General features: G+C 44.3%; 1 protein-coding gene across 2 annotated transcripts in view; it reads right to left on the reverse strand.

The window, feature by feature from the left end:
• Positions 1-19,041, reverse strand: part of CREG2 (cellular repressor of E1A stimulated genes 2) — a 34,409-nt gene that overhangs the window by 6,049 nt on the left and 9,319 nt on the right. For both annotated transcript variants that reach the window (XM_082747084.1, XM_082747083.1), the window contains exon 3: positions 1,615-1,728. In XM_082747084.1, coding sequence (XP_082603210.1) covers positions 1,615-1,728 — 114 coding nt within the window. The remainder of the gene's footprint in view (positions 1-1,614; positions 1,729-19,041) is intronic.

Genomic DNA, 19,041 nt, shown 5'->3' on the forward strand with positions numbered 1-19,041 from the left:
TGTTTTGTACTTGGAACTGGAACGCATTTTGGCACCTGCTGGCATGGGGCAGGTTTACGAATTCGTGTGAAGGCGGTGAGTGGCAGGTGGAGGGAGCTCGGGAAGACTCACCGTGAGGCCTTAGAAGAAGGGAAAGACGAGGTTGGTGGAAGCGGGAGATAAAGGGGCCCAAGAACATAGTGTTAAAAAATGTGTCAACACAGTGCCTGCTGTGATGCAGAAAGCAGGAAATGAATTTAATAAACCCAGTGGTCTACCCAAGATTTTGGCCTCTTCTCACTGCCTACCATAACACAAAAAGAGGAGTGTTTAGAAATAGAGGGGACTTGGGACACCTGGGTGGCTCAGTGGGTTAAGCATGATCCCAGGTCATGATCCCAGGGTTCTGGGATCGAGCCCCCCATCAGGCTCTCTGCTCAGCAGGGAGCCTGCTTCTGCCTCTCTCTGCCTGCCTCTGCCTACTTGTGAGTTCTCTTTCTCTGTCAAATACATAAAATCTTAAAAAAAAAAAGAAAGAAAGAAAGAAAGAGGACTTTATAAAGATAAATAGAGTTCAGGGGCACCTGGGTAGCTGAGTCGTTAAGCATCTGCCTTCTGCTCAGGTCATGATCCCTTGATCTCTGGGATCAAGCCCGCCTGAGCTCCCTGCTCAGTGGGGAGTCTGCTTCTCCCTCTCTCACTCCCCCTGCTTGTGTTCCCTCTCTCACTGTCTCTCTCTGTGTGTCATATAAATAAATAAAATCTTTAAATATATATATATGTGTGTGTGTGTGTGTGTGTGTGTGTGTATCTCACATGCACACACACGCACACGAAATGAGTGTTTTTTTCTCACCTATGTTCTGAAAATCCTGCATTCATGTTGATGTATCCAATTGCGATCCAATTCCAGAGTTCATTCCCATTTTCTCTATTTGTGTGTGTGAACCCCTTTTCCATGACAGTGGGCAACCACACTTCCACTCTCCTTTCTACATTTACGTATTTGATGGTTCCTCTGTATGGAAAATCTTCCCTTCTCCTGGGGCTGTGGGCAGCAGTTCCAATTTACCACCTGCTGTCATGTCACTCTTCCTCCAACTTAGACAAAGTGTTAATCTACTTGTTTTGATGAAAACAATCCCTTGTTTTGATGAAAACAATCCCTGCACCCCAGGGAGGATACCTGCTGCTCCTTGGCCCAGCTCTGACCTTCCACTGCAGGTGGCCCCTACATGGACATGCCCCTCACTCCAGCCCCCCCCAGACCACCCCTCCCTGCCCACACCCTCCTCCCCCCTTCCCAAACTCTGCTCTCTTGCTCGATTGACCCCTAGAGCCCTGATTCTTCAACTTCAAGATTTTTTATTTTTAAGATTTTATTTATTTATTTGGGAGGGAGGGAGACAGAGAGAACTAGCAGGGGGAGGAGCAGGCAGAGGGAGAAGCAGGCTCCCAAGCACTGAGGAGGGAGCTCAAAATGAGAGTCAATTCCAGGACCCCGGGATCATGACTTGAGCTGAAGACAGATGCTTAACCAACTGAATCACCCAGGCGTCCCTCAATTTCAAGATTCTTAAACTTCAACTTAAACAGTGAATTTCCAGGCAAACCGACTTTCAAGCATATACAAACCTTGAAAACATGGCTTGCTTGGCAAATTCCACTTCTTCTGGAGATACTGCGATCATCTGGCCAGTGAGCGTCAGGCGGGCGCATCGGGGGTCTTCTGGGTCAACGATGTTTTTTCTGCACTCAAAGAACGTTTTTTACATGTTAAAAGATGATAGAACATCAGCCTGAAATACCAAAGATTTTATTAAAAATGAAAAATAGTCATGTGGTGGGTCATATCATTCAGGTTTTTAGATTGTGTGTGATTCCTTTCACATATTTTGACGCAGGCCACATGGAAGGTGTGTTTGGGTGTTACACTCCGGTCTGCACCCTCGGGGCAGCAAACACCCAGAGTACCCTCGTGCAAGGGCTATGTACCAGCCCGGTACTCTAAGATCGCGGTTGGGAGCTGCTGTCCAGAATCATGATGCTGCTTTGCACACCTCTAGGGAGTGCCACTCGCTTAAATACACTTTGAGTGGTACTCCTAAATAAGGCAGTGGTGACCAAGGTGAAGGTTTTCAGACATCACTATCAGAAGGAGGAGGTTCCTCGCTCCGCATAGGGGACGCTGGAAACAATGAGAACGTTGCGACTGCACGTGTGACTGCTTGAGGAAGTGTTCCCGCGGTGGCAGAATTCTTCTAAGACTTGCTTTCATTGAAGGAGTCACCTGGCAGTGAGGGTGTATTTTGTTTTCTGGATATGATTCTTTCTCTGGTGAAACAGAATGCTAAAAGAATATGACATGATATGGTATGACATTTAATATAATTCTCCTAATTAAAAATTCTCATTAGGGTCACCAGATAAAATAGTATATGACACATAGTTATGTGAGAAAATTATTTGTTGTTTATCTAAAATTTAATTTTTCAATTTTAATTTTTTAATCTTTACTTATATGTATATATGCATATATTTACATAAACTTCACCCTTTCAACTGTGGAGGGTTGTTAGGATACTCAGGGCTGTGCAACCATCACCGTAACTGAATTTTAGAACATTTTCATCACCCCCCAAAACCCTAGCACCCACTAGCAGTTATTCCTCACTCCTGGCCCTGCACCGCATCCCAAGAAACCACTGGTCTTCTCTCCATCTCTAGAGATGTGCCTGTTTTGCCAGGACAAATAGAATCTGTCTTTGGGACTATTTTCTCTCACTTAGCATCGTGACTTCAAGAGTCTTCCGTGCTGTAGCTTGAATTAGTATTTCATTTTTTTTATTGCAGAATATTATCGCCTTGTATGGCTAGACTCCGTTGTGTTTATCCATTCATCAGCTGACGGCCATCTGGGTTGTGGCCTGCTTTCGGGTCATTACAAATAATGCGGCCATGCGCACGTGCACACGTGCTTTTGTGTGGACATGTTGTTCAGCGGTGGAACTGTGAGAAAGGGAATCGCCAAGGTTACGTTTAACTCTGTGCGGAATGGCAGAACTGTTTTCCAAGCAGCTTTTGCGCTATCTTGCCTTCCCACCAGCAGTGTGCCGGGCTGGTTCCTCCCCATCTCCGCCAACACCCCTCTTGGTCTGTCTTTTTCCTTCCAGCCACCTCACTGTGGTTTTTGTTTGCATTTCCCTGTTGGCTAATGATACTGGCCATCTTTTCATGTGCTTATTGGCCATGTGTATATCTTGGCAGAAATGTCTGTTCAAATCCTATGCCTGTTTTAATTTGGACTTGATGTGAAAGTTTTTTTTAAACTTTCATCAAGTCCTAATTACATATTTTGCTTTTGTTTCCATTTATAATTTTTTTAAAAAACTCCCAGCAACCTAGGGCAAAGGATATTTATCAAAATCCTACACATATGTTATGTGTTATGAAAAAAGACAAGCATGTCCATATTACTAGATATTGTGGTTTTTGTCATAAGACAAGAAATAGAAATAGGTATAAAGGTTGGGAAATAATAAAGTTATAGTTATTCACAAAGGATATGACTGTATACAAAGGAAAATGCAAGAAAATTCACACTCAGAACATTAGTATTGAAGAGAAAGATCAGCAAGATTTTTGAAGTCAAGGACAATAATTATAAAACAACTGCATTGCTACTTATAAGCAAAAAACTATTTTTAAATATTAGAAAGCATATAAGAAAGGGGCTCCTGGGTGGCTCAGTTGGTTGAGTGCCTGCCTTCAGCCCAGGTCATGACCCTAGGGTGCTGGGGTCGAGCCCTGTATCGGGCTCTCTGCTCGTGGGGAGGCTGCTTCTCCCTCTCCCTCTGCTGCTCCCCTGCTTGTGCTCTCTCTGACAAATAAATAAATAAAATATATTCTTAAAAAAAGTATATGAGATGGCAACAAAACCTCTAAAATACCTAGAGATAAATTTAACAAAAATTTTGTAATACCTTGGTGGAAAAAATTATGAATTTATTGAAATGCATAAATGGTCTAAATAAAGAGAGAGCTATCCTATATGCATGAATGGGAAAGCTCAATTAAATAGGGATGTCAATTTTCCCAGAATTAATCTTTATAGATGAGGTAATTTCAATTCAAATTATTTTTTTCCTTAAAATATTTTATTTATTTATTTGTCAAAGAGAGAGACAGAGAGAGAGAGAAAGAGAGCAAGCACATAAGCAGGCAGAGGGAGAAGCAGGCTCCCCACTGAGCAGGACCCTGGGATCATGACCCGAGCTGGGATGTCAATTTTCCCAGAATTAATCTTTACAGATGAGGTAATTTCAATTCAAATTATTTTTTTCCTTAAAATATTTTATTTATTTATTTGTCAAAGAGAGAGACAGAGAGAGAGAGAGAGAGAGAGAGCAAGCACACAAGCAGGCAGAGGGAGAAGCAGGCTCCCCGCTGAGCAGGACCCTGGGATCATGACCCGAGCCTAAGGCAGACGCTTAATAGACTGAGGCACGTAGGCGTCCTTCTACTGAAATTCTGATTTTTAAAAAAGACTTTATTTTTAAATAATCTCTACACCGAATGTGCAGCTTGAACTCACAACCCTGCAATCCAGAGTAATGTGCTCCTCCTGACTGAACTGGTCGGGTGCTACCAGTCCTACTATTTGTTAAATAAAACTAAACAAGCTGAATCTAATCTTTACCTGGGATAACAAAGGTCTGAGAATAGTCAAAACCATGATAAAGACAAGCAATATGGTGAGGGGTTTCCTCTACCAGGTAGCAAGCCCCACCGTAGAGCCATATTAATTAAGGCAGTGGGTACCAGTGCAAGGACAGATCCAGGGAACAGACCAGAAGACCCAGAAATAGATCCATACTTTTATGTTACTTGACATATGACAAAGACTGAATTAGAAATTAGCAGGTGAGGTTCTATTTATTCAATAAATAGTGCTGGGAAAAAATGGTTATCTGTATGAAAATATCTAAAAATAGATCCCTATATCACACCTTGTACGAGTAAATTCTACATCTGAATTAATGATTTAAATGTATAAAGCAAAGCCCTAATACTTTTTAAAGAGATATTTCATTTATTTATTTGAGATAGAACGAGAGCAAGTGAGCGAGACAGCACAGGCAGGGGGAGCGGCAGAGGAAGAGGGAGAAGCAGGCTCTCCACTGAGTAGGGAGCCTGACTTCGGGGTTCGATCCCAGGACCCTGGGATCATGACCTGAACTAAAGGCAAATGCTTAACCGACTGAAGCCACCCAGGTGCCCCAGCCCTAAGACTTTAAGGACAAAATCTTTATGACTTCAGGGTTGGAAAGAATTTCTTAAGCAAGACACAAAGTGCACAAACCACAAATGTAGATGAATATGACTTATTAAAATGTAAATTCTTCCTTAATAAAAGACTTCATAAGTCAGCGAGGGGTTAAGTCTGTTCACTTCCATGAGCATTTCTTATTCTATCAGTGAGTGTGGTAGGCACAATTCTGGAACGGCCATGGTCATCTCTACCCCTAGGGCGCCACCCTGTACATTCCCTTCTCCTAGAGTGTGGGCAGGAGATGGCCCTCGCTTCTAGCCAAAAGAATATGGCAAAGGTGAAGGGATGGTAAGCCTATGCTTATAAGGTGTCACGCCAGTGAGAGAGACTTAGAGACTGTGGGAGAGATAGAGACTGTCTTACCCATGGGAGAGACTCTCCTGCTGGCCTTGAAGAGGTCAGCTGCTTGGAGTCACAGTCAGCTTCCCTGGCTATGGAGGGGACTGTGGTGGCTTCTGGGAGCTGTGGCCTCAGTCCTACAAACACAAGAAACTGAACTATTCCACAAGGAACAACTCACAGGGAACCAGAGCTCCATAATGGGATGCAGCCCCGCTGACATCTTGCTTGTACCCTGAGCAGAGGACCCAGTTAAGCCATGTCCAGAATGGTGACCCCCCCAGAAACTGAGCTAACAGCTCCCTGCTATTCCAAGTCCCTGCACTAGGGTTAATTTGTTGCATAGCACAGGGAATTAGTACAGTGCATTTGTTCAAACTGTAATATATTTTTTAAAAGATTTTTATTTATTTGATAGCAAGAGAGAGAACACAAGCAGGGGGAGCGGGAGAGGGAGAAGCAGGCTTCCCGCTGAGCAAGGCGCCCAATGCGGGGTTCGATCCCAGGACCCTGGGATCATGACCTGAGCCAAAGACAGATGCTTAACAACCGAGCCACCCAGGCATCACCAAACTGTGATTTTTAACCAATAATTTTTCCCCCCAGTTACATTGTTACTGATTTCTGACTCTACATTTTGGTCAGAAAGTTATCCATGTGCTATCTATTGTTTGATACTTGTTAAAATCAGCCTTAAAGCCTCATGGTCAGTTACTGCGTGCCTGAACAGAATGGACATTCTCCAACAGTTTGGTGCAAGGTTCTACAAATTACCATTACAGCAAGCATCTTGAGTGTCTTCAAATCTCTTATATCTTTGCAGGTTTTGTTGTTTTTTGCTTGCTCTGTCGGTTACTAAAAGATGCACTAAATATTTTAGAGGCCAAATTACTGCATCTCTGTCCTTTCCTCTCTCTCTCTCTCACACACACACTCTCTTTCTCCCTCCCAAAGTAGTTATGCCATAATTTTTATTTTTACTCATATAAATACTGTGTTTACAATGAACACAGTGTTTACATAAGCCTCTATGAATAAACTTTTTATACAACCTTTTGTTTTCACTTGGAATTAGTAATAACTTCCCCTTTTTCTTTTTTGTTTAATTTTCTACAAGCCTCCCATTTACTAATTCCCCAACTTTTCTTTTTAGCACAACCAACACCAGATATATTTAATCGTATTCAAAAGAACTGAAACGTAAGTTCATACAAAACCTTGTACATTGATGTCGCTAGAGTTTTATCTATAACAGCCCCAAAGTAGAAATAAACCAAATGGCATCAAAATAGACAGAATATGGGCTAGCCATTCAACAGGCTATTTTACCATCTTTAAAAGTTTTTTGGTCCTGTTTTTATTTTAAAGCCCATTCTTCTGCAATATATTGTCTTCTGTCCTGAATAATTGTTTCCTTCTCTTCCTATTGTTTTAATTCCCCCTAGTTCTTTCTATCTGTGCATTTTGCATGGTAGAGATTTTCCTCAAATAGAGATTTTCCTCAAATTTTTTCCTTGGCTGTTTGTTCATTTTTAAAATGTGCCATCCCCAAGCCACTTAGAAATTCTGACTGCATGGGTATGGCTTTCTGACTAGTGGACTTCACTCTAAGGTGGTCAGCTTTGATGGTTCTGTTGAGGGACCCTTAACTATTCGGTATCTGTTTTTGTTTTATTTTTTTCTCTTGGGCTGTTCAGTATCCCTGGGGAAATCCTCAAAGGATTCTCAGACGAAGCCTTGTTGAAGATGAGTTCCATCCATAATTCACAGGAAAAAGCAAAAGCCAGTAGAAACAGAAACATTAGAAATAGATACCCAAGATACACTTCATTGATTATAAGGATATCTAAAATGAATAAGATCTCCCAATCTTTAATCGAAAGATTAAAGTGTAGCTCTTTGGAGGTCTGGTTTTATATATGGACCTTATTTCCAACTCTTCATCTGACCCAGTCCAAGCTATTGTTTCTTCTTTCCTTTTGTATTAAAACCTTACCTGAAAAAATAAACAACAACAACAACAACAAAAAACCAAAACAAACCAACCAATCAAAAAATGCCTTCCCCTCCAGGTGCCTGGGTGGCTCCGTAGGTTAAGCGTCTGCCTTTAGCTCTGTCCTGGGAGTGAGTCCTGCAATGTGCCCTTTGCTCAACGGGGAATCTGCTTCTCCCTGTCCCACTGCTCATGCTCTTTTTCCTCTCTCACTCTGTCTCTCAAATAAAAACGAACGAATGAACAAACAAACAAAAAACCAAACCACCTGAGCCTCTATTTTTCTCAGACTGGTAAACCCCACTAGAGTTCTGGTTCTGGTTTTTGGTTTCATCTTCATTTTTGACCCCTAGGGATTTCTTTTTGTTTCTTATGAGAATTCATTTAAAAGAACGTTTTTCTTCCTACAATTTTTAGATTGATAAAGTCCATAGTTGTATTTTAAAACTTAAAACCAAAAATTTTTCCTTTTTAAGATAAAAACATAATTAGTTTCCATGTAGAAGATTTAGAGACTATAAAAATATGTTAGAAACTAAACATAAGTGTGTTTTAAAATAAACTTGGAATTCTATCCTACATAGAGTTTTTATCTTATTTTTTCCTCCTAAAAATTAAATTGTGAACATTTTATTTGGAGAAGCACATGCTGTGAGATCTATTTACTCACAGAATTCTCAACCATTTTTCTACCGTTCCTGTCCACTGAGCATACAGAAGGGGCTGGAAGACTACAGCTCTGATGCTGAGTGATGTCACGCTGTACTGTGAGGCTGTCTGGAGGAGCCAGGTCACAGGAAGTGCCCAGTGTCCGCTCCCAGTGACCTTGTGAGCTGAAGCCCCACGGACGGAGCCTCAGTTTCTTCTCTGGAAAGTGGGGACATTAATTTCTTGCCTGTCTTCTTCACAGAGTTCAAAGATCTGTAAAAGCACGATGAGCGTCATAAGGAAGTAATGAATGTTGTTCTCACACAAACCTGAGACTATGGTAAGTTAATGTGAGCAGGTTAAAGATAGAGTAACTCTTCTTTGAGGCAGACTAAATGATTTCCCTTCCCCTGCCTCGAAAGATTTTTCTGGCACTGCATCTCATTATCGAGTGAGAAAACTTTATGATGGATTGTTCTCCAACACATCAAAGGAGAGAAGGAAGCAGGTGACAGGTTGCATTTCCCTTTTGCTTGTGGCCAGGTATAACCAGGAGAAAGGAGGATAAAGTGCTCTTCCCTTGTCTGTCCTGCACAGTCTGTGTGGCTGAGTATCCTAATAAATGGTAAATGCAGAACGACGTGAAAGGCATATAGTGAGGTGGCTAAGAGCATGGGCTCCTGCCACGCCTGACTAGCTCAGCTGGAGAAGTGTGCGACTCCTGATCTTAGGGTTGTGGTTTCGAGCCCCACGTGGGGCATAGAGATTATTTAAATAAAATTTTAAGAAAAAAAAAAAAAAGGTGGGCTTTTAATCAGCCTCCGCAACTGGAATCCCGTCTGTGACTCAAACTCTTTATGCCTCAGTTTCCTCACCTGTAAGAAACAGACATGAAGAGTTCCTGCCTCATAGTGGCGTTGTGAGATGTCAGTGTGGGGAGACAGGGAGACTGTGACGAGGAGGGTTAACAGTGGGGATAACTACTACTCAGCCTTCAATCAATTGGTGAACCTGAAGGAAGATACTTGACATCTCCCTACAGGAAGTACCCATTCTATTCTACTTGTCTCTGCCGTAAGCTGTAAAGAGCTGCCACAGCTCAGGGAGGTCTAGGGTGAAGCGGCAGACTGAGTAAATCTGTCAGATTCGGGAGTTTTCTTGCCCACGTTCTCCATGTTGGCTGGTCAATGTTAAAGGTGAGACTTCGCTATTCCCTCCACTTTAATCTTCTTCTTTTTTTTTTCTTCTGGAGAGAAAGAGAGAGACAGAGAGAGCACAAGCAGGGAGAGAGGCAGAGGGAGAGGGAAAAGAAGGCACCCTGCTGAGCAGGGAGCCTGACTCGGGCCTCGATCCCAGGACCTGAAGATCATGACCTGAGCCAAAGGCAGATGCTTAACCATCTAAGCCACCCAGGCGCCCCTAAGCTTTAATCTTTTATTTCTCACTTGGTTTAGACCAAGCAAACGATGGCCTGAGCCCTATTTCTGTTTGGTGTGACAGAGAAGAATGGATTTTACATTGTTCAAGATGGAGAAAATCCAAAAGAAGAGTAATTTTATGACCCATGAAATTGATAATGAAATTTGGATTTCAGTCTACTTGAAAAAAAAAAATTGTATTGGCACACAGTCACATTCGTTTGCCTGGGGCTGCTTTCACACTACAATGGCAGAGTTGAGGAGTCATGACAGAAGCTGTACGGCCCACCACACCTCCAAAATATGCCATCCTCCTCCTACAGAAACCATTTTCTGACCCCTGGGTTGGACTGTGGGGCTGTTTGGGGCACCTGGGTGGCTCAGTGGGTTAAGCCTCTGCCTTTGGCTCTCCTCATGATCTCAGGGTCCTGGGATCGAGCCCCGTATCAGGCTCTCTGCTCAGCAGGGAGCCTGTTTCTCCCTATCTCTGCCTGCCTCTCTGCCTACTTGTGATCTCTTTCTCTGTCAGATAAATACATAAAATCTTTAAATCATTGGTTCTCCTGGAACCCCTGGAATCCCTCTGTGAGGATTAAAGGCATGAATTCACGTAAGGTAATGAGAGGAGTGTCTGGCCTGTCATAAGCCCTCAGAGAGTGATGTTGCTGCTGCTGCTGCTGCTGCTGCTGCTCAACTCCCTTGGGGGCTGGAAGGGTGGAGTGGCTGGAGAGTTCCAGAATTGTACAGCCTAGGCTGGTGGTGGTATCGATCATGAAGTAGCAAGAAGACTGCCATGGACCGAACTGTGTGGCCCTCAAAGTCCGGTGGTGAAGCACAAACTCCCATCTGAAAACAGGGTTTTCAGAGAGGTAATTCAGGTTCATGGATGACTTAAGGTTCATGAGGTCATGAGGGTGGTGTCCTCATTCGAAGATAAGCAGATCTTATATGAAAAGAGCAGGGAGGGGCATGTAGAGGGAAGCCCACGTGAGGACCAAGCAAGCAGGAGGCCATCTTCAAACCCAGGGGAGATGTCTCAGGGGAAACCAACCCTGCTGACACCCTTATCTTGGACTTCCAGCCTCCCAACCTGTGAAAAAATAAATTTCTATTGTTTCGGCCTCCCAGTCCGTGGTATTTTGTGACAGCAGCCTGAACAAGTCCAAAGATAGCAGGGACTGAACGGTGACTCTGAAATGGTGACTAACACAATGAAGTCCCTCGGCATCATGGTCAAACTTGTCCCCACTAGAAGAACCTTGACGGTTTCTAGCTGGGCTGCGCATTTCAGTTCAAATCTACTCACCTAGTTACCAATCTGTCTGTTTCGCTTTATAATTTGATGACACCTTGAGAAAATCCTAGCATTTCTTTTTTCCTCTTTGAAATCCGGTATCATTATTTGACATTCATATATCTTAATGGGGATGTTTTGTCTGCTTGAGACCCTGGGCCACAGAGGGTCAATTGACCTGGTGGGGTCCAGAGACTGGGTCACTGAAATCAGTCTTACAGACACTGTATCATAAAACAAAAGCCCTGAAGCATGATTCACTAAAACTCATGCTCACCCATTAAATTGCATTCAAATCTTGAGAAAGGTACATCTGTTAAGCAAAGCGTATATTTTGCTGACATTTAAGGAACTTGTTTTCACCTGCCTGGAATCTTTTCTTTATTACACAGCCTGCTGAGTTATAACAAGAGAGAGAGTGGACATGCCCAGCTTTAGGTCAGTTGCTTCATGTGAGAACACTGTGTACTGTTCAAAAGTATTATAGTCTGTTGTGTTCAGGACACCGCAAAAATGTAGTTGCTGAATTGTGAATTTTTCTTGTGGGTTAAGATGAAAGAATGATGGGAAGAAATCCACAGAATAACCACAAAAAACGAGTCTACATAGAACTTTGTAAAAACACCTGAGACAGGAGAAAATAAGCAAGAACAGTAAACAGGAACTAAATTTACATCTACTGGAGGAGACTGTCAGCAGTTGTACCTAATTCTTTGTTCACTATTACGGCTAATTTCTTCACAAAGTTGCTCTTTGATAAAAGCAATGAATTAGCATTCATAAGTAAGTCATCACCAAATTTAAATAGGGGCCATCACATTAAAATAGGGAGCGTTGTGCTTCTCCACTGGTGGTGATTACCCAGAATAGAAAGGAGATTATGTAATGATGTATGATATGTTGGCTAACTGAATGTAATTAAAAAGAAAAAAAAGGAGATTATGTATTTAAATAGGTACACAGAAAACTTTCCCTTTACCCAGCTAGACTCAGTATAAGTTCCTTCCCACCTGTGGTAGGCAGGATAATGCCCCCCACCAAAGATGTCTGCAACCTAACATGTGACTGTGTCAACTTACATGGCAAAGGGAAATTGAGGCAGCTAATCAGCTGGCATAGGATAGAGAGACTGTCCTGGATTATGCAGAGGGGCCTAATGCAGTCACAGGGGGAGTCAAAACACAGCATCAGAGAGATGTAGCCATGAGAAGGACAACCGGCCATGGTTGGCTTTGAAGGTGGAAGGGGTCACAAGTCAAGAAATGCAGTCAGTTTCCAGAAGCTGGAAAAGGTAAGAAAATGGCTTTTCCTCTAGAGACTCTAAGAAGGCACACAATTTTGCCTACATCCTGAGTTTAGCCTACTTTAAGACCTGTTCGGGACTTCTGCGCTGCATAAGTGTAATGTAATAGATTAGTGTTTGAAGCTCTGAGGTTGTGGTGCTATTTCCGCAGCAAGAGGAAACTCATTTAGCATCTGAAAAAGGAGGGGTGGCAGCCCCAGCCTTGGTCACATGAGCACAACACACTGAGGTTACTGGGGGGACCTTTTCGTTTTTGAGAGCCTCCTTTGGTGAACAGGGGCTAGAGACCGCATTCTCCTTCCTCTGGACACTGTGCTTTGCATACTGTTTAGGCATTCACCTCTCCCTGACACAGTGTCAGGGAACCCTATCCCATCTATCCCCCCCCCCCGCTCCCAGATCCCGAGGGCTGGGATCGCCTACACCAGCCCGCTCTATCCCCGGGCCTGAGCGATGGATTCAGGGATTGGCACAAGAAGTCTGGTCAGCAAAGCTCAAGGAGCTACTTGCTGGGGATTCCGGGATGGCAACCCCCTTAATCTTCTTGGAATCTACCTGGAAAAGGGGTGCACCTTCACTGGACAGAAAGAGGGAGTGGCCTCGAAGTGGCCGGCACCATATCTGGATCACAAGTGGGGCCGCCCTTAAGGTGTAGCAGAGAAGGCAGAGAGAAGAAATGAGAAGATCTCATTTTGGCTGGCATGGCAGAGGCCCTAAGAAAAACCTACCTCTGGACTTTTCAAATATGTCAACTAATGAATTTATTTCCCTAAGCTCCTCTGATCTCCCCCCCCCCCCCCTATTTCTTGGCATCTGAGAGGTTCCTCACTGACAGAAGGGTTTGCAGTTTCTGGAACTCTCCCTGTTCTGAGAACGGATCTTGGGGTTGAAGCAAGACCACCTGAAGCTGTGGGGTATTAATAGTGATCCACAAACTGTTCTTCATACAGGCAGTAAAATCTTGATGGAACTGTATAAAGGAAGGATCATTCCCGCACGCATCCGTTTCTACTAATACTGTATTGCGCAAAGCAAAGATGGCCCGTGTTTAAAAAATATTCACAAATTTGTGCATTTCTCGGAGATAAGACTCCCTCCACACACTATCCATTTGAAGGCAATTCTCCATGGGTCTCTCATGTTTCCGACCTCTTGTGAGCAGAGGACTCGCTTCCTTTGTTCAGGACCGTCTTTTCCAGAAGATGTTTATAGAGCAGACTGCCTTGGAACATAAAGTGTTTCCCTCTGGGACAAAGGGCAGGCTTATTTACCCACCCATGGTCTTCCTCGGGGATGGTGGTTGGGGCAGGCAGGCTTGCTCTCTGTTACATAAGACTCTGTTTCTCTAGGCTGAGGGTTCCTCTCTTGTTGTGTAACCCATTGTGCGTACAGATGCCCTTTGGCCCTCATCACCTCCCATGGAACTGGGGTCCACGGGAACCCCAGCCATAACACACCGTTGCTCTGGTCACTGTAATTGTGGCGAGCAACACAGTCCCTTGTCTCTGACCCATGAGTTTTGTGTCTTCCGCCAGGATCTGCAAACCACGACAGGCTCACTTGGTGATTAGAAGGAGCACGGCCAACTTGCTTGCAAACAGGGTCAGGTCTTAAGACCTGTCACAGTCAGCACTACATAAAACTGTTAAGTTTCTTTGCTTTTGCTTGGAATTCATTCAAATCAGAGAGGTAAAAATAATATATCATGCTGATCCCAGGCTCTGATTTGAATATGCATATATACCTTTGAGTAACAAAAATTGGGGAAGGAGTTATTTTAAAGCGCGATCTGCCCATTAAACAAAAATATTTTGTTATAGGGATTATAGAGTGAAATAAGGAAAAATGACTTTCTTGGTTTGATATCTGGAATCCAGCGGTGGCCTCTTCTTTCTGGATTAGTCCAGGACCCTCCTGGTCCATCCCCAGACTGGGGATGTGTGTAGCTCTGGCAGGAAAGGAACTGCCTCTTCTCCTGAAGCTCCTCCACGTCTGTCCGTTTACTTCTTGTTACTGGTTATCACTTTGCACAGCGCCCCAGTCTGATACCCCATCTGCTATTTCCTGACCTTTGACTCTCGCTTACCTGCATTCCTTGGCTCCTGATAGAGCAAGAAAATAAACTCACTGCTAAAGAAACAATAACCGACTGAGGCTGGCCAGGAATTCGTGCGTCTCTGTGTGCCGGGGATAGAGGATGCTACGGGTGGATGGGGGGGTGAAGGGGAGCCAGCACATCTCAGGAAGGGCTGCTCTTCTGTTTACAAGAGCACATGAATGAGTCTAAGTGATCAGGACAAGACAAGGCCCCCTCCCCAGTGCACCCAGGCTGGTGCACGAGAGGAAAGGCAGGTAAGTGCATACAACCCTGTAAAAGGTGTCCTCCCTGGTGTCATTGCATTTTGGATCCCGGTACCAGCAGGAGACACAGAAGAGTTTGTTTTTGTTTGCAGAGGTTGCTGAAACTCAGAGAAGAAAAAGAAAGGCCCAGGCAAGAGACATGGTGTTTAGAAGGGAGCGTGCCGGGAGGCTGGAGGCTGGAGGTAAGGAGCAGAGGCGTTCCCCGTGCCCGCAATGAGGGGCAGCCAGTGACCGGAGCGGGGACACTGTGGGGTCTTCTGAGAGGGAGGCAGGGGTACCCTGGCAGCTCCTCATCTGCAGTGCTGGGCTCTGACTGGATGCTGCCCTGAAACCACCCAAACCACCAGGATTCCACCCAAGCCTCCTATGCCATTCTGCCCACACCGCTGGAAACCCGTCCTGGGCAAGCGGGGCTTGCTGCTCAGCTCCTGTGATTGTGCTTCTTGGACCATGGCTCCTGGGTCAGAGGGAGCACAGCCACTCCCTGAGGAGGTGCCACAAATCCCACAGGAGCCCTCAGAGCGTGCTTTGCTTTGGTCCTTATTCTGTGTTAAAATGGTATAGCTGTTGGGGCTCGCGCCTAAGAGGTAACCTGTCTGGCATTGCTTGTTCAGGTGTCCCTCCCCAAATCCTATTACCCATCTTGCCCGGAGTCGTGCAGCAAACAATGGAACCAGCAAGAGAAGCTGCGTGGCCCTCTGCCACTTAACTCACTTGAGAGGGGAGAAGGAAAGAAGGCAGCCCCAGAGGAGCCGAACCCAGAGGCTATGCGTGCTCAGTGGGGAGCAGAGCTGTCCCTCTGCAGAGACTGTGTGTGGGGAGGGGCAACCCTGCATCCTCCACGTCGGCACTCCAGCTCTCAGCCCTCAGCTCCTAATCTGTCAGACGGAAGGTGGCAGCCTAGGGCCAGGCCCTCAGGGGCTGTAGGTACCACTAAGCATCCTGGAGCCTGGTCCCACCTTATAAGGAAAGCTGTGCCACTTCGAGAATCACATCTGCCTGCAGCTGCAGCTGCATCAACCTCAGCACTGCCGGCTCACAGGCACCTCCAGGGGAACGGACTGGGAAGGCAGTGGAGAGCCTGCAGACGCCCCAGAGCAGGGGGTCCTGGGACTGGGCGATGTGGGGGGCTGAGACTTGGGCTCTCCTCGAGAGGCAGACAGAAACGAAGCACATCCTGGGGAATGAACTAACTCGTAGTTACTGGGACTAGAAAATGTGAACACATCTTTAACCCGGGAAGGAAGAGGCAAAAAAAAGGAAGGGACTTTCAAGAGGTTTCTGTCTTTGTTGTTTTTGTTTTGTAGATTTATTTATTTACTTTAGAGAAAGAGAGGGAGGGACAGTGCATGAGTGAGGCAGGGAGGGGGCAGGGAGAGAGGGGGGGATCTCAAGCAGACTCCGCCCAGAGCCCAACCTGGGCTCCATCTCAGGACTCTGAGACCATGACCTTAGAACTGAGCAGAAATCAAGAGTCCAGCGCTTAAAGGACTGAGCCACTTAGGCTCCTCAGTTTCTTAGTTTGAAGGACAGGTCAGGTTGGGTTGGATGAGATGGAAATGGTGGACAGACAGATGTGAAGGAGAGGCTGACCTAGTGGAAATCACAGCTCCTGTGTGGATTTCTACTCTTCTCCCCTACTGTGGAGCGATGTGGTTTTAACAGTTAAGGGCCCTTTACACACGTCGTCATTGCCTGGGGAATGCTTGGTAAGTATTGTTTGAAAGAAAATTTGCCTAGTTTCATCACAATATTTACCATGTTCCTTTGCATACAATACACTTAATTCAATTAATGTTTAATTGAATTGTATCTTCCCACCCCACATCTCTACATTATTAGAATAACAGCTTTCCCTCACAAATTCCTTTGTAATCCAATTAGTTAAAGTCTTTTTTCTTAGACATTTCTTACCGTTCTACATAGATAATTTAGGTACACTTCTGTATTGTCTCAGGAGAGTTACTTCAAGTATGTCCTCTAATGGGGGAGACCCACCTCACAAAAGTGAAAGGACGCTAAGCAAGACTACATAGAATGAATGAATGAATGATTTTTAAAAAGATTTTATTTATTTATAAATATTTATTTATTTATTTATTTGACAGAGAGAGAGAGAGAGATAGGGAGAGAGAGAGAGAGAGAGAGAGAGCCCAAGCAGGGGGAGTGACAGGCAGAGGGAGAAGCAGGCTCCCTGATGAGCAAGGAGCCCAATGTGGGGCTCTATCCCAGGACCCAGCGATCACAATTGGAGCCAAAGGCAGACGTTGAAACAACTGAGCCAATTAGGTACCCTAGAATTTAAATGTCTATATTGAATCCTGAGTTTTTCTCCTTCTTCCAATGACAAAAGAAGAGAAAATTAGACAAAAATACATTAAGAAAATATTTGCAAATTATACATCCAACAAGGATCATATCCAGAATATAGAAAGAACTCTGGCAACTGAATAATAAGAAGACAAATGGCCCAATTAAAAGCAGGTAAAGGAACTGCCTTCTGCTCAGGTCATGATCCTTGGGTCCTGGGATCGGGTCTCACATCAGGCTCCCTGCTCCACGGGGAGTCTGCTTCTCCCTCTGATTTTCTCTCCTCTCATGCTCTCTCTCAAATAAATAAATAAAATTTAAAAAAAAAGAACATGAGAAGACACTTAACATTAGTAGTCATTAGGGAAGTGCCTATCAAAACCACAATGAGATACCACTTCATACCCACTAGGATGGCCATCATAAACAAGCAGACAATAACCAGTGTTGGTGAGGATGTGGAGAAACTGGAAACCTCATACATTGCTGATGGGAAGATAAAATGGCACAACCAGTGAAGAAAACATTCTGTTCCTTAAAAAGTTAAACATATACTTACCCTATGACCCAGCAGTTCAGGTCCACTCTTAGGAGGATACCAAAGAGAATTGGAAAAAAAAATGTACAAAAACTTCCAAATATTCATAGTAGCATAATACATAACAGCCAAAACATGGAAGCAAATGTCCATCAACTGATGAATAGATCAGTAAAAACAGATAATTAGAATGCAGCATATTCAGACAATAAAATGGTATTTGGCCATAAGAAGAAATGAAATACTGAGACATGCTAAAACATAATGAACCCTGAAAGCTGATAAGGGCAAAACTCTCTAAAGATCTACAAGGGAGGGGCACCTGGGTGGCTCAGTGGGTTAAAGCCTCTGCCTTTGGCTCAGGTCATGATCCCAGGGTCCTGGGATTGAGCCCCACACCGGGTTCTCTGCTTGGCCGGGAGCCTGCTTCCCTTCCTCTCTCTCTGCCTGCCTCTCTGCCTCTCTGTCAAATAAATAAATAAAATCTTAAAAAAAAAAATAAAGATCTACAAGAGAAACCATTCTAGATTTCTTTTTAAGTCAGCATGACTGTTCATAAACTTTGTTCCAACCCAAAGCCTGATTTACGGCCCTCCACGCATACATTGTACACCTGCTTTGTGAAGGAGTAGCCCAAAGGAAACCATCTTGTCCTTGAGATAGTAGTGATCAATGTTCCTGCTCCCTGAATTCCTTGATGATAAAACTCTTGATTCCTGCCTATATGCTAATCCATAATCTTTTGAGCTTCTAACAGGATGTAAAAAGTATATAACCTTGTAAAAACGATTCATTCTCCGGAGTACTTTCTTCCCTATGAAGAGCATGTTTCCCTGGCAGCTATCCTAACTTGGGCTCGATTAAATGCTCTTTCGTGCTGTTAGAGATTCTAAAAGATTTGTTCATTTTGCATTGACAAAGCATTGTGCTAAGTGAGAGAAATCAGTCATAAAAAGCATACATTATATAATTCCACTTACAGGAAATGTCCAGAATAGACACATTCAATAGATACACAAAATAGATTAGCACTTTCCAGAGGCTAAGGGCCTCGTAAGAAAACACATCTATCTTAACAACCCTAAAAGCTTTCTGGAAAGTGTATGTTTACGGGAGTTACATCCTTATCACGAATCCAAATCGTTTTAGCTTAAAGTAGAATCACGTCTAACAGGTGACTGATGGGGAAAGGTAGGCAGAGATGTGGGGAAGAGGCGGTGTAAAGACCCAGGAACCAGAATCATCGGTGGACCTGTGAAACGAGTGCCCTGGGAACCACGAGGACAGAACTTCATGGAGCTGAAAGGAAATTACGGAGAAAGAGGTGGCCGCGGGTTCCTGGGAGCGCTGACCCGGGAAATGAGTAGAAGACAGGAGAGAATCCCCGAACATCCGCTCAGGAAGCCTTCTCCCCACACAGCTGCCTTCTCTCCCAGACAGCTCTTCTGAAATCAACTCAGGTTAATGCGAGCTGCAGGACTGCAGGGATGTGCAGACAAGAGAGAAGAGGCAAAGTGAACCTGGAC

This window comes from Mustela nivalis, assembly GCF_964662115.1.
Source record: "Mustela nivalis genome assembly, chromosome: 8".
Lineage (NCBI taxonomy): Eukaryota > Metazoa > Chordata > Mammalia > Carnivora > Mustelidae > Mustela > Mustela nivalis.